The 17,133-nt window shown below is 35.6% G+C and overlaps 1 protein-coding gene across 1 annotated transcript in view; it reads left to right on the top strand.

Annotated features, from left to right (window-relative positions):
• Positions 1 to 2,130: 2,130 nt before the first annotated feature.
• Positions 2,131 to 17,133, top strand: part of Sclt1 (sodium channel and clathrin linker 1) — a 174,413-nt gene continuing 159,410 nt past the window's right edge. Inside the window, exons 1-2 of the mRNA XM_077803416.1 lie at positions 2,131 to 2,430; positions 11,986 to 12,053. Of these exons, the coding sequence (XP_077659542.1) occupies positions 2,397 to 2,430; positions 11,986 to 12,053 (102 nt within the window). The 5' untranslated portion in view covers positions 2,131 to 2,396. The remainder of the gene's footprint in view (positions 2,431 to 11,985; positions 12,054 to 17,133) is intronic.

Raw genomic sequence — 17,133 nt, 5'->3', positions numbered from 1 at the left:
ACATGGTGGTTTGAGAATAAACATATAATAAGTCATTTTCTTTTCCTCCTCTCATTCACAAGAGAGTTTTACATTCACAGTTACTTTCCATGCACATTCACTGAATTCTTTAACTCATGAGAGAAAAAAAAAAAAACCTTTATGATAAAGCCTGGAAACAAATCATGGATTAGTTTGATGAAGATTGCAGGAAGAATTTGAGAGCTTTGGTGGCACCTACCTTTTGGTGGTACCTACCTTGGAGAAAAGTGGATAGGGCGCTCAGGAGAAGATTTAATAAGGAGAAAGACTACATAGGATACTTTAAGGATAAATAGAACCATTACAATTTTGTTTACTAATGATGAAAGTTATTTTGAAAATACTCTTAGAATCCAAGCACTAAAGTCTTGTAACATAAAATATAAATAAAAACCAAGAACTATGGTTTGTGTTCACTTTCATCACAATCACATGAGCCAAACAATTAAAAATGTAGACAAAAATATTTCCCATTTCATTATTCAGTTTATTTGAAAACAACACATCATTTACACCCAGAAGGAACTCTGCTTTTACTCACACTTTTTTAATCTGTAAGCTTTGAGTGTAAATGTAGTTAAATCTACAAGGACTGGCTTAATATCAAATTAAATCACAATATGACAACATACAAGGTTCAAATGTAGGAGAAGTTATAAGCAAGTCTTTGGTCAGTCAGTGAGAAGTTCATGAAGAGTCACTGAACTTTAAGAAAGAGTTGGAGCTTGCACATTCAATTTTCCCTTTTAATAAGTTTTTGTGTTAACTTCATGGCCACTAAAAACCAGAACATGTTCAATCTTAACTGACTCAAACCCAATTAAATCTTTCTGTCGTTATTGCCTAGACACACATATTTAACAGTCTTTAGAAGAAAGAACAATCTCATTTTCTTAATAGTTAGATGGAGTAAAACATGTAACAATCCTCAAATACCTAATTGGACATACTTGAACATATTTTTTAAATGTCTTGATGAATTTTGCTAACATTATTTTGTTTATATGACAGTGTGAATGCAGGGGAAAAAAAGACTTCTTAAATTGTTAAACGGAAAACCAAATCAAGGTGCATTTATGACACGTTGGTTCAGTGGAACTTTATTTCAATCCACAAAAATACTATCTATTAAACGGCACTAAAACTAGCGGCTATTTCAAGTTAAGTTTTTATTACTAGTGTTATAATTTCTTCCAATGTTATGTGTCTTGTGAAAAAAAAATGGTTCAAGCTCAGACAGAATTACTTTTTAAAACTGGACACTAATCTATCCACAAGTGTAAATTTTACTTTTTTTTTTTTCTTGCACAAAATGTAAATTTTCTCTTTCCTTCTATCTAAGGAAACCAACATCTTGGAAGAAATAACTGCTAACTGTGCAGGATCTTCGGGGTACTTCGGAGTGCATACCTTATCACCACAGAGTTAAATATTCAGACAACAGCTGTGTTCTTTCTCTAAAGACCCACGAGGAGCAGACCGTACTATCTTCCGGAGATGAGCAAGTCCGTGCCCCGAAATACTCGAGAGGGGCAGCCTGATGAGGGAGTCTGACAGTCCGGGTTCCCCCGCAGCGGTGGGAACCTACATGCTTTCAACTCCTTTGGCAGGTGGATGAAAAGCGGGCTTTCCCAGTCCAGAAATGCTCAGAATATCCGCAACTGGAGATGCCCAGGAATTTAAAATAGGGGCCTAATGCGCTGACCACCTGGCGCCACCCGCCCGCGCGCTCGCCGGCCGCGATACTAGGGTGGCTCAGCCTGCTGTCAGCCAGGTTCCCACGGACCCGCCCACCTCTTGACAGCCAGCCAATAGCGTGCAGGGGCCGCAGGAAGCGCGGTGACGTGAGCGCTGACGCCCGCGTGATGACGGAGGAGGCGTCGCCGTCTCCAAGGAGCGGTCCGGGGCACCGGTTTCAAAGTCGCAGGGCGGGCCGAGTGGACTTCCGCTGCTGGCCAGGGGCTTCGTGGAGGTCCCAGCGTTGCCCCTAGCTTCGCGAAGGTCGCCGCCGCAGAACCGCCCGCCCGCCCGTCCCTTCGGCGAACTCGCAGGCGGCCCGCCGGACCCCGAGAGACCCGCGGGACACCTCCGCACCCGGGTCCCCCTCGCTCCCGGTGGGATTCGGCCGAACGTGCAGCGAGTCCACTTGGCGAGCCCGCAGCGGCTCTGAAATCTGAAGTGTCCGCCCGGGCGCGGGGCTCGCTGCGCCTCGGGGCCGGACACGCGGCCGGCGGCGGGCGCTGCGTGAGTGGGATGCCAATGCCCAGCTCCGGCGCCTGACAGCCTCGCGAGCGCGGCCGGAGTGGTGTTTTCCCGCATCGCGAGCTCGGAGCCAGGGCAAGGTGCTGGAAGCTCCCAGCTGAAACTGTATCGAAATGGCCACAGAAGTCGACCCTCTGGGAGACCAAAGTAAGCTCCACATTCCTTTATGGGGAATTCGTAAATGATGCCGAATGTCGTCATCGTGAACCAGGGTGTTTTGAATGCCTGCTGGGTCCCAGCGTGGACATTTGTAAGAAGTTAAAAGAAGTTAGCTGCATAAAAAGCGTGGTGATGTGTGCTCGAGGATGGGCAGAGCGTTCCGTCAGTGCTTGAAGGTTTACTTCAGCTTACTGGGACGCTGAACGTGTTTGTTATGCGCCTCTTGTGCTCCGAAGGAATGAGAGGGCTACTGGCCAGGAAGGGTTTCCAAGTCTGCTGAGAACTGAGAACCCAGAGGCACAGCACTCGCCATTTGTTTAGAGGATGTTCATTGAACTACTGTTTCTGTTATGTGCCAGGCACTATACAAGCAGAGATGAAGAGAACAGTGTTAAATTCTTGGAGGGAAATATATGAATCCCACAGATACATCAAAGTGGCAGCAACTGCTGGCTCTCTAATTATCAGTTTCCTCATAGGATAATTGGAATTATTAAATAGGCATCAAAATACGTAAAGGGTTTAGAGTAGTGTCAGATACATTGTGCTAAAAATATTATTATTAAACTATTGTCAAGGAAATGCTATTTGGGCCGAAACTCGAAGTATCAGCATAATTTTGTGTGTGTGTGTGTGAGAACTACATAGATATCCCAAATAGTACAGTGTTTGCAGTATTGAAGGATTAAGAATACAGTTTGTTTAAAGATTTGCAACAAGGTTGGCATGAATGGAATATGGAGGTTTATATAGGGAAATAGTAAGTGGTATTGAAGCGCAGGAATGGAACTGGATGGTCAAAGGCCTTGTCTTCCATGTGCTGAGGAATTTGGATCATTGCATAGGTTATATATAATAACACTGCAAGGAATTCAGTTGAAATTGACAGGATCGAATTGTGATTTGGAAAGGCCAGTCTGGCTGTTTTGAAGGACTTGCTTGATAGAAGAATGCCATCAAGTAACTGTTGTCATTATTCAGGTAAGAACTGAATTAAGGCAGATGCAGATAGATTGAAGATCAAGGAATTTGGAAGGAGGAAGGGGGCAACTCAAGTTTTTGGCTTTAGCAATGGGAATGGTAGAAAAAAGGCTGTAAGTTCCATTTTGGAATCATAAGCCAGTGGTTAAGAATTTAGCCTCTGAGTTTAGTCTGTGTGGGTCCTTAGTATTCCTCACTCTGCCTCTTTTCAAGTCTTTGGCCTTGGGCAAGTTTCTTAGCTTCTTTGAGCCTGAGTTTACTCATTTCTAAAATTAGTATATAAACACAACAACCCTTATGAAGTTCTGAGACTTAGATGATGCAAATAAAGCCCTTAGCATGATTTCTGGTTTATATTACATACAATACACACACAGTGTCTAACATAATTGACAACACTGTAATACTATAACATTAGCATTAGAAATAACCCTGCTCTGTAGTATGACTAATGGGCCACCATCTGAGTGATGTGGGACAGGAATCACATGGTAAGGAGATTGGCTAGGGTGGGGAGAATACCTGAGTTTTAGAAAGAATGAATTATAGAAGAATGAGCCAGTCATAATTCTTAGATAAAACTGAGATCTAAATACTAGACCAATAACCAAATAAGACAGTCAAAGCATAGTAATTTACTTCTTGAAAAATGAGAGCTAGTTAAGAAGACAGGTGGAGCGGAGGAAGGAAATCTCAAATAGAAGAAGAAAAGATTCACAGTCTTGAAATAACTATTTATGCATGAAAGTGGAGCATAGAATGGTAGGGTTTGCATGAAGACATGAGAATGAGGGTCTACGACCCTTCTTCTTTTTCCTTTAAATATACCTTACATGCCAGTTAAAGGGGATAGGTTACCCCACTAAGAGAACCAACCTATACACAAGCTCAGACAGAGTAGATGGGTTCTGTCTTCCCACCTGCCTCTCACCTTCTCTATATTGACTTCCATGGATCTTGATTTCTTCTTTTCATTTTTTCCATTTGAATTTGATAGTCTCATTCAAGACGGTTTTGTTTGGTTTGGTTTGGTATTTTTGATGTGGTAGCTCTACATTACATTCCCTGTAAGAATTACTTTTTCATCTTTACATGTGATAAGCACAGACTACTCTATATCCAGTCATTCTTCTAGTAGAGTAAACTTCTAGCATATTGGCAGTGTACCATTTTCCACCTCCATTTGGAAAGGGGGGTCTGATAGTCCTTAAGGGACCTGTTCAAAGAGGGACTTTTTAAAAATCAGTTTGAGGAACAATGTTTTCATTCCTGTAGGTATGGTCAGTGATGTACTCATTTTTTTCTTTTCATTCTCCTAACTGTGCCTTTATTAGAGCAGAAGTTTTTAATTTGTTTCTTTTATGAGTTGTGCTTTTGGTATCATATCTAAGAAATCATTGCCTAGTCCAGGGCTGCAAGATTTTCTTTAAGAAGTTTTGTAGTTTTAGGTTTTATGTTTAGATCCACTGTTAAATAGTAAAATTTTGTCCAAGGTATAAGGTAAGAGTCCAGGTTCACTTTTTTTGTGTGTATGTGATTGCTCAATCAAAAAGACAATTATTTCTCTACCAGATTACTTTTGTACCTTTGCTAAAAATCAGTTGTCTAATATGTGTTGATTTATTTCTGAACTCTGTTCCACTGATCTATTTGTATACCTGGACACTAGTACCCCACTATCTTGATTATTGCAGCTTTATGATAAATCTTGAAATCAAAGTTTAAGTTTGTTCTTTTTCATCTACCTTGTTCTTGGATAGGCAGAATTAATATCATCAAAAAAAAAAAAAAAAGACCATACTACCAAAAGCACTATACAGATTCAATGCAATCCCATTCAAAGTCCCAATGACATTCCTCATAGAAATGGAAAAAGCAATCATGAAATTCATCTGTAAAAATAAGAGACCCAAAATAGCCAAAGCAGTTCTTAGCAAGAAGAGTGAAGCAGGTGGCATCACTATTCCAGACCTTAAACTATACTTCCAAGCAATAGTAACAAAAACATCATGGTATTGGCACCAAAATAGACCTGTGTAGACCAGTGGTACAGATTAGAGGACACAGAGACAAACCCACATAATTACAGTTCTCTCATATTAGACAAAGATGCCAAAAACATATATTAGAGAAAAGATAGCCTCTTTAACAAAAATGCTGGGAAAACTGGAAATCCATCTGCAACAAAATGAAATTAAACCTCTGTCTCTTACCATGCACAAAACTCAACTCAAAGTGGATCAAGGACCTAGAATTAAACCAGAGAACTTGCACCTAATAGAAGAAAAAGTAGGCCCAAATCTCCATCATGTCAGATTAGGTCCCAACATCCTTAATAAGACTCCTTTGGTGTAAGAATTAAAACCAAGAATCAATAAATGGGATGGATTCAAACTAAAAAGCTTCTTCAATCAGTGAGGTGAATAGAGAGCCTACAGAATGGGAGCAAATCTTTACCACAGCACATCAGGTAGAGCACTAATCTCTAGGATATATAAAGCACTCAAAAACCTTGACACCAAAAAAACCAAATAACCCAATCATTAAATGGGCCAAGGAACTGAACAGACACTTCTCAGAAGAGGATATACAATCAATCAACAAATATATGCAAAAATGTTCAACATCTTTAGCAATTAGAGAAATGCAAATCAAAACTACTCTAAGATTTCATCTCACTCCAATCAGAATGGCAACTATTAAGAACACAAACAATGATAAGTGTTGGCAAGGATGTGAGGGAAAAGGCACACTTGTATATTGCTGGTGGGACTGCAAATTGGTGCAGCCAATCTGGAAAGCAGTGTGGAGATCCTTGGAAAACTGGGAATGGAACCACCATTTGACCCAGCTATACCCAAAGGACTTAAAAACAGCATACTAAAGAGACACAGCCACATCAATGTTTATAGCAGCACAATTCACAATAGCTAAATTGTGGAACCAACCCAGATGCTTTTCAGTAGATGAATGGATAGGGAAACTTTGGTATACATATACAGTGGAATATTACTCAGCATTAAAAGAGAGTAAAATCATGGCAGGTAAATGGGTGGAGTTAGAGAATATAATGCTACGTGAAGTACGCCAATCCCCAAAAAGCAAAGGCTCCATGTTTTCTTTGATATGAGGATGCTGACTCATAATGGCAAGGGAGGGGGTGGGGAGGAAGGAACTTCAGATAGGACAAAGGGGAGGGAGGAAAGGGAGGGAGCATGGGAGTAGGAAAGATGGTGGAATGAGTTAGACATGATTACCACCCTAAGTACATGTATGAAGACACGAATGGTGTCTTTGTGTACAGAATACTTTGTGTACAACCAGTTACTTGAAAAATTGTGCTCTATATGTGTAATATGAAATGAATTGCATTCTGCCATCATATATAACAAATTAGAATAAATAAATAATTTAATTTTTAAAATGTTTGTTCTTTTTCAGTAAAGGTGCTGGAATTTTGAGAGGCATTGTATTGAATTCATTGTTCAATTTATGTAAATTCATGACTTAATGATATTGAGTCCTCTGACCAGTGAAAATGCATACTTCTCTGCAATATTTTATAGTTTTTAATATATAGGTTTTGTCATCTTTTGTCAAATTTATCCCTATGTACTGAAGTTTTTGATGCTGTTATCAATGGTATTCTTTTACTTTCAGTTTGACTTTTTTCTTTTTTTTAATTTGTTTTAATTAGTTACACATGACAGTACAATGATCTTGACATATCATACATATGAATCAGATGGGGTATAATTTCTCATTTTTCTGAGTGTACAGGTTGCAGAATCACATTGGTCATGCACTCACGTATATACATACAGCAATAATAAAGTCTATTTTATTCTGCTGTCCTTCCTTTCCCTCCACCCCTCCTCTCCCCTCCCCTCCCCTCCCATCCCCTCCCATCACTTCTCTCTACCCAATCTAATGTGACACACTTCTTTCTTTTTTTTTTTTTACTTTTTTCATTACTAATATATAGAAATTTTTTTTTGCATGCCACCTTGTTAAACTCATTAATTACAGTAAATTTTAGGTAGGTTTTTTAACTTAGACAATCTTATTATCTGAATGAAATGCAATTTTGCCTCTTCTTTCTAATCTGGATGCCTTTCGTTTCCTTTTCTTGCTTTAGTGCTCTCACTAGAATTTCCTAGAGAATTGAGCAGAAGTGATAAGATGGGAATTGACATCCTATCTTGTTCCTGTTCTTGGGGAGAAAACATCTTTTATATGAGTAAGACTTTTTAAGATTTTTTTATAGGTGTAGATGGACACAATACCATCTATTTATTTATTTATTTTTATGTGATGCTGAGGATCGAACCCAGTGCTCATACAAGCTAGGCAAGTGCTCTACTACTGGGCTACAAGCCTGTCCCCCATATTTTTTAATAGGTATCTTTGTCAGGATGTTGAGAATGTTCATTTCCATTTCTAGTTTGCCAAGAGATTTTATTGGAATGGATACTAGGTATTTTTTCAAATGCTTTTTCTGAATCCACTGATATGATCATGTTTTTTTCAATTTTTACTTTAATAGGGAAAATTATGCTGATTATGCTGATTAATTTTCAGATGTTAAATCCACCAGCCTTTCTGAGATAAACTCTACTGTGTAATATAAACCTTTTTCTACATTGTTGAATTTGATTTTATCCAAGTTTGCTTAAAATTTTAATATCTGTGTTCATGAAACCAACCATCCCCTTTCTTTTTTACTTGCTTTCTTCTAATGTCTGTCTGATTTTTGATATCAGGTAATGCTAACCTCTTAGAATTACGTAGGAAACATTTTGTCCTCTTGAATTTTTTGTGAGTGTTTGTGTAGGATTGGTATATTTTGTCCTTTAATTGTTTGGTAGAATTCACCAGTGAAGCCAAGTGGACCTGGAGTTTTCTTTGTGGAAGGATCTTAAACTACAAATTCAACTTCTTAAATAGAAAGCTATTCATTACTTTGTTGTGTACTTAAAGAGTAATCTCTTTAGATCTTAAATTCCCAGAGTTCTTTCTCTGTGAAACCTTCTCTCTTATATAGATTGAGCATTGCTATTTCAAAGATGTGAAGTTTGCAATGCTTGGAAATCCAAAACTTTTGAGCATTGTCATGAAAAACTTATAGATTTTGGAGCTTTTCCGATTTTTGATTAGGATGCTTAACTATTAAAGTCTATGCAAATATTCCAAAATCCAAGGAACTCCCAAATCTGAAACACTTCTGGTACCAAGCACTTTGGATAACCTGTATTGTTTCCTGCCAGTTCTACTTCAGTTGGTCTCCACCAAATCTCTGCTCCATCTTTTTGTTGCAGCCTGATGGTGTTTGCCTCATGTTCTCTCCCTGTACCATGAGCTGAAAAGTCTCTCCAGTCATTCAATGGAGGCAGTCCTAGAGCTTATCTCATTTGTGCCATATCTCTAGTCACCATTATCTGATGTCTGATGGCCTACACACTTGACTTATTTGGGTTTTGTTTGTATCTTTATGGGCATAAGCAAAAGTACTCTTAAGTTGCCCCACTTGTGATGTTTTAAACTCAAGTATTTTACTCCAGCTACAACTGTTCTTTGACCTCATCAAAACTTCTATTCTATCAACTCTTTATTGTCTTCCATTCTCCTAATGCTTTCCCCATTCATTTTTATTACTTTCTTGCATAGGCTATAACTGCTGTGCATTATCCATCTACTCTTTTGTAATTTATTAGTATGATTATTCCTCTACTTCTATATAGCATATGCCCAGTAACACCTTATCCAGGGATCAGCTGCTTACTTTGCCTTTACTGTTATGCTCAGAGCCTGTTGTCCCATACCCACAGATCTCAACTGGATAACCACCTCAAACTCAAGGTTAACTAATAACCAGTATGTGGCTGACCTGGGAACTGAACCCAGGCAGTCTGGTTTTGTTGTCCATGTTTTTAACTATTCCCTAAAAAACAGACTTGCAAGAAAGGAAAATTATAAACTCATGTTACTTATGTGTATTGGAACTAAAATCCAAAATACAGTTTTAACAAATTCAGCAGTGAATTTGTGTGTGTGTGTGTGTGTGTGTGTGTGTTTATGTACATATACATACATTTATTTAATTATTGGGCTGATTCAAGCAATGAAAAGATAGCTTGCCATTATAAAATTATATAGTTTACAAAAGAATATTTAGATTCACGAAGAAACATCAAATTATATCTTAGAGAACTCAGTATGGTAAATATGTCAGTTCTCCCACAAATTAATGGATAGATTCAATGCAATCCATTTTGACAATCTAGTTCTAAAAGCTTTGTGAACAAGTAATCAAGAGTTTAAAGAGAAGCCAGGTGGGAAATTTCATTTTACTAGGTATTAAAACTTAACATCCAATTATTCACTCAATATAATCTTTGCAAATTGATAGATCATGGGTCAGTGAAATAAAAATTCAGAAATGGATTCACACGTTCATAAATACTTATTATAAGATAAAGCAATATACAAACCAGTGGGAAGAGTTCAAATTGCTCAGTGAATGATACTAGGATAATTGGCCATCCAAACAGGAAAGAAAAATAAAAGTATCTTTCCTACAGTATGTAAAAAAATCATCTCCAGATTGATTGAAGGAATAAATTTTCTTTAAACTTTCAGAAAAAAGCATAAGAGGGTATCTTTATGTCTTTAGGATGGGGAAGATTTCCTCAATAGAGTTTTTTTTTTTTTTTTAGTGAAAGGACAAAATATATGAATAGACTACATTAGAAATAAAAACTTGGTTATCACAAAAGACATCATCAATAAATGACTACACCAGTTACAGAAGCAACTGGTTAATATGTATGTATTTGGTTATCTGTAACATAACACAACAGAAAATATGAATATAAAGCCTAGTGAAGTATTACAAAGTACAATACTTATGAAACCACAACTAAGGTCAAGAAATAGAACATTGCTAGAACTTCAGAACAACCACTCCTTCTCTTCAAATATCGTCAAAGGTAACCAGGGTCTTTAATTTTACACTATAATTTAGTTTTACCTGGGTTGAAGTTTAAAATACAAGATCATAAACTGTTTGTTCTTTTATGTGTGACTTGTTTTCTCCAACCTGAGATTTCAGATTTATTCATATCATTGTACATAGACATAATCTGTTCATGTTCATTAGTCTTGGCTATTTTCTTTGCATTTCCATCTATATTTTAGAATCAGATTTTCAATTTCTACAATTTTTTTGAGTATGATCGGAATTGCACTAAATCTATAGATCAGTGTTGGGAGAATTGACAGTTTTACGGTAAACCATGAATATCTCTTAAGTCGTTTATCTAGGTCTGTAATTTCTCTCTCCTGGGTGATTTAGGTTTTTTTTTTTTTTTTTTTTTTTTTTTTGTGTGTGTGTGTGTGTGTGCATGTGTGTGTAAGGGTCTTACACTTCTTTGGTTATATTTATTCCTAGGCATTGATGTTATTTGATGATACTGCAAATGACATCTTTTATTGTTTTCTAGTATTATATAACCTGTCACTTTTTTGTATAATTATTTTTTTATTTCTTGTCTAACAACCTTATTAAACTCGATTATTGATTTTAAGATTTTTTCCCTTTGTATTCTTTTGCATTAACTGCATACACACTTTTAATTATAAAAAATAACAGGGTTTTCTTTATTTATGGCCTTTATACTTTTTGTTTCTTTTAGTTATTGCCTTATTGCATTAACTTACACTTCCACTAGAGTGTTGAGTAAATATCATGAGAATTTATCCTTGTGTCAGCCTGATTTCCAAGAGAAAGTTTTCAACATTTTTATCTTACTATGATATTTATTCTGTGCTTTTGTAAGTTTTCATTATCATATTATGAGATACTTTGTCATAAAATTATCTTGAATTTCATCAATTCTTCTTTGACATTCTTGCTTTTTTTTTTTTTTAATATACTGGGATTGAACCCAGGGGTGCTTAACCACTGCACATCCCCAGCCCTTTTTATTTTAAAACAAGGTCTTTCTAAGTTGCTTAGGTCCTCATAAGTTTTTGAAGCTGGCTTTGAACTTGTGATCCTCCTGCGTCAGCTTCCTGAGACTCTGGGATTGTAGGTTTGCACTACCATGCCTGGCCGAGATTAGTAGTTTTGATCTTCTTTTTGTAAGTTTATTTTGTATTTGTCCTCTGGGTTTATCTTTATTATTTCCCTCATTTAACTTTCTTTAGGTTTAATGTGCTGTTCTTTTTTTTTTTTTTTTCCCAGCTTTTTTGGAATGGATTTGTAGCTTCAGGCTTTCCCCCGCCCCATTACAGATTGAGCATTTCTAATCTGAAAATCCAAAATCCAAAGCTTTTTTTCCCCCATTTACAGTGGTTAGGTTGTATAGGTATACAAAAGGGACTCATTTTAAGTTCTTAAATAGTATGTTGAAATTAATTGTTCATCTTATGTTGAGGAGCAGTGGAAGTGGACTCTAGCCATTTTTCACAGGTTATATCAAATAACTACTACTATTTGTCTAGTTTTAAAAAGCTGAACATTACCCAATGAGCTTAAATTGGTTTTTCCCTTTGTTTCAGATCAAAGACTAAATGAAGATTTTGGGACACATCAAATGGAAAAATTTTCCAAACATTCATCTATACAGGTATGTAAATTAATTAAGGTCTAATGAGCCAGATTCATATTTAGTTGTAAATATATCTATATAAATCAATATACATATAGTATAAGTTCTACTTAAAATTATTCTCATGTGAAGTTGTCTACAACACTTTGAAATTTTGCTTACAACTTTGATTCTTGTAAGAGGAAAGTTTGTTTTTGCTTGATGAAAATACACTTCTTGTCCACAAGAATTGCTTATTTTCCCTCAATGTTGGAGGAATGCGTGGTGTTAAAATGTCTTGTGAGTTCCAAATATAAAATTCATTCAGGTTTTCAAACATCCTAAATTTGTTTCTAAAAATGTATCTAGTTGTGTGCTATAACTCTCAATTCTCATAAATTGTGACAGAAGTATAAATTAACTCAAATAGTAATATATAGAATTTTTAAAATATTTATTTCCTTGAATATCATGTTTTAATAAAAATTTTGGATGTAAAGAAGTTTTTTAACCATTAAGATTTCTTATTGAACTCCATGTATAGAGTATTAAAAGAACAGTGGTGGCTCCTAGATTAGCAATGGTTCTCTTCTGAAACAATGAATGTTTTGTTTTGCCTAAGTGTATCTTATAATTGGAACAGAAATGTTTTTAATGTATAAAAAATGAAGAAATCGTTTTTGAGGTATTAGAAAGGGCCAGTTTATTGTTGGCTTGAATATAGTTATAATTTTTTTAATGTATCCTCAATGTTCGGTTGCTGCTCTGTGTTTTTACTTCCAAAAATTGAACTCAAGAGTCCATAGAATCCTAAAGCCATCCATCCTCTATTCACTGTGATTATCATGTAATTTTTTGTATATATTACTTTTTAAAAAATATTTATTTTTTAGTTTTCAGCGGACACAACATCTTTATTTGTATATGGTGCTGAGGATCGAACCCGGGCGGCATGCATGCCAGGCGATCGCGCTACCACCTGAGCCACATCCCCAGCCCCTATATATTACTTTTTTATGGAAACTTAACAAAGAACTGTAATCATTTAAATGATAGAAAATCTTTCATAATCCAACAACCTTTAATTTCATTAGTTTCTTAGGGTTTTTGATTATTCTGTTTTGTTGTGCCTCTGCTGAATATTTTGTAGCATAGACCTGAAAAGATCTCTGGGCAAGTTATTGCAATACATCTGCTTGAAGCTATGACTGACTTGATTATTAATGATGGTTTTACCAGATAGCGTAGCAGTGATCCAGATAGCCCTTCAGATGTACCTGCATTATGCATAGTGATTATAATTAGTTGAAGCCTGAGGGTAGCAGACCAAGAGGGACAAATCTGCACTCACCCAAAAGTATACCCTTTCAGAGCAATTATACCTCTTTTAATTCTCTGAAGGTGCAGGTTCTCTTATACACACATCAGTCAAATCCTGATTCCTATCTCTTATTTTTAGTGGTAGCATTTTGTTCCTGCCTAAGATTCCTCTACAGTCCCCCATGTCTTTAGCACATGTTGCTGTTTCAAAACTCCCATCCCCATGGGTCTTGCTTTTTACTACATAGTTTGTGATCCTGAGAAGGGAGGTGATACAAAAGCAGAGAGGGAGATTAGTCTGCTTTCTCCATAATGCCCATAGTCTTGGCCTATGCAGTGAGTGTTCCTTTTGAGGTTCTTTACTCCAGAAACATTAATTGAATTTCTGGGAAAAAATCCTCAGGAAAACTTTGTTTTTTTGTTTGTTTTCTGTTCATTTTATAGTAAGGGAAAAAGTACACAGGAAATATTATCAAGGAGCACCGGGGACCCAGAAGCACGGGCTCAGATCTCTTGTCACTGTCATTTGGTTGCTACTGCAAGCAGTAGAAATCCTTCATGAATTTTTTACCTCCTTTGTACAGCTATGTGTCCCAGATGTCTAGAACAGTTCTTATCAGGAGGTGCTTGATCAATATTTCTTGATTTTTCCCCTCCATCCCTACCTGATGATCTTTCAACATGATTTAAATTGTCACATATAGTGAAAGTTAGGGAGATGTGAAGTGTTATGATCAGCTTAGGAAATACAAGTGCGTATTTTGTCATTTTATTTTTCAAGATGGTACATGAGGTACCCTAGAATTACCAGGACTTGTGTTAGATGAACATATTTTATGGTTTTCCAATATTGGAAAAATAAAGTTGCAGGAATTTGATATTTCTTGTATTTTTAGTTTGAACTTCAAAAATATTTTTTGTGAATGAAAATTAGATGTGTAATGGTGAAAAATCCTTTAGTGGTATTAGTATAAAATGTTCATGTGAGCTTATATTGGAGCAAAGTAAGTTTTGTGAATTGCTTTTTAAAATGACCATTTGAAGAGTATTGTTCTTAGAAGAATACATGTTATCTTTAGAACTAGCTATACTTAAATTCTATGAACATCTCTGAATATTGGAGTCTTTCAATAGGTTGAAAAACTTATATATTTAATATATTAAGTATCTGGCTCATTATATATTCATAATATAATCAGCTTTTTAAAAAATCTTATTTCTGCATTTATAATTATTTGTAATTTTTTAAAGATATTTTAAATAGTAACTATTTATTAAATGATCACTTCAGGATTCTTATGAAATTTAGTTTCTTTTTTAATTATTTTTTTATTCTCTAAGTAGAAAATATTTCCAGTGGCATTGTACTCTGAAAGTGTCGTAATGGGCACTAGATGAAAAATATACAAAGATTAGAAAATATTTCATTTAAGGAAGTGAGTGGGAAATTAATTTCTGTCTTTTCCTAATTCTTTCTTCCTGTTTTTTTTTTTGTTGTTGTTGTTGGTTGTTTGTTTATTTCTACTGCATACTTGCCTTTTCTTGCACCCAGGCTAGTTGAATCCTCTTTGTAACCTGTGCCATGGCAGTATGTGTGTACTGAGAGGCGAGGCTAATATTTTGGCTCTCTCTGGATATGCTGAGGAGACAGGGTGAAATATTAAAAATAAGTTACTTTTTCTGAAAGCTATCCTAAAAATATATTCCTCCTCTATCTTGGGAATTCTCTTTTTTCTCATTATCCCTTGTAAACAAAATTAAAATTTAAAAAGAATAGTCTGCTAGGAAAAAAAAAGACATGTTAAGCTGCAATTAAAAGGATGTAAGGAATAACCTAAAAGCACAATGCCAGAGCTGTGTGAGTGTGTTCTGGTGGGGAAGGACATTGGCTTACTCAACAAACACTAATTTATTCACTCAACGTACGCCTGTGCTAGGTAAGCTCTGGAGCCAGAGCTATGAAAAAGATAGATGAAGGATCCTCCTCCCTTGGAAGAGATATGAATTAATTAAATAATTAAAATTACAAAATTCTACAAAGAAAATAAATAGGGAACTGTGATACAGTCTTTGTAGGCCGTCGGGTAACAGAGACCTGTTTTTGGAAGGTCAGAGAAGGCCTTTCTAGCTCAAGATAGAACAGAAAATAAAGAACTAACCAAAGACTGTACCAAGAAGAGGCCCTGAGAAAGGAAAGGATTTGGCATGTTTTATGCAGTATGCAGGAGTTGTTCCCAACTCAGATCAAATAGTGGATGTATGAAAATTGCATGGAAGCAGACACTAAGGTGCTGTGGGTTAACAGATAAGACTCAGCAGGTTAAATACAGCACTCTATCTGTACTCTTTGACTTGAGTCACATACTGAGCTTTCAGGACATTGTTGTCTGATAGAACTTTCTCTGATGGAAATATACAATTGTGCACTGTCCATTTTGGTGACTACTAGTCTCATGAAGCTTTGAGCATTTGAAATTAGGCTAATACACATGAGAGAGTGAATTTTTAAATTTAATTTGGCTTTTAAATGAATGAAATTAGGTTTAGCTAGTCTTATATGCTTATAGCTCTTGCATTGATCAGTGTAGTTCTAGACTTCCAATCTGATGAATCATCCATATAAACCCTCGAAGCACTGATTTTTCATTATCCTATGACAGTAAGATATTATTTAACACATTTTTTAAACAAAGATCCAACTGAGTTTAGCAATTTCTTATGCTGTTTATCTTATTCGGTACTGATAAAAGATGAAAATCACTCTCCCTATGATCTGAATGAAAAGCTTAAAGGATTTGCTGAAATCCTCTAAAATGTACAAGAACATCATCACAAAATGCTAGTTAGGCTGTACTTTATTTGGGGAATAAATGGATGGGGAGTATGCCATTTACTTATTTGATAGACAATACTGATTAGAATCAAAGGCAAAATTAAAAACTCAGAATTGTAATTAGAATGTTTGATGAGTGCATAATTTTGTTAGAGGAAGAAAAATATCCAGAGAATGTGCTTACCTAACTGCAATCTATTGACTTTTTTTTTCTGTGTTTCACAATCACCATCATCTTACAGTCATCATGAAATCAAAGATTAATAGAAATTAATGAGGATCAGGTGTTTTAAAGATTCACTATATATAAAGTTCTATAAATATTTTGTTTATTTAGCATAGTTTGTTCATTTTTTTAAAGAATGTAGAAAAGTCATTTATAAATGTTTATATAGTCAGTTTTAGTCTTATTCTGCCCAGCATGATTTTTTTCAACTACATCTTGTATTATTAAGTAATGGAATCTTTTTTTCTAAAAATTTCACTATCAACTGGGAAGGAATTGCTAAATCTACATTTTTTATTCTTCCAAAGACTTTTTAAAAATATAAGTAAATTTATCATGTTTATTCTAGGAATCTTACACCTTTTATAATTGCTTTGGATTATCGGGTCATTCATTTTTATTCCTCAGCAACTGTTACTACAATATATTTTTAAACATTGTTTTCACAGAATTCAATTTATTAATACTTATTGAGTACTACATTTATGCAAGGAACCATGCCAAGTTCTTTAGTGATGTGAATAAAATAAAATGACTATACCAAAGGAGCTTAAAAACAAGATGTGGGGATACAAATATTAAATATCTGGGTAAAAGGGTATGTAATTATATCTTAAAAGCATTGAAACCAAATATGTCACAAAAGAAATATAGTTGGAGAAACTGAGAAACAGTTTGAAGAATATAGCATATTTGTTAGGCAATAAAGAGTAGGTAACATTTCAAAAGAACTTGATTGG

Source organism: Urocitellus parryii, chromosome 10, assembly GCF_045843805.1.
Source record: "Urocitellus parryii isolate mUroPar1 chromosome 10, mUroPar1.hap1, whole genome shotgun sequence".
Classification (NCBI taxonomy): Eukaryota; Metazoa; Chordata; class Mammalia; order Rodentia; family Sciuridae; genus Urocitellus; species Urocitellus parryii.
The sequence above is the reverse complement of the archived record's forward strand: the minus strand, read 5'-3'. Positions and strand labels throughout refer to the sequence as shown.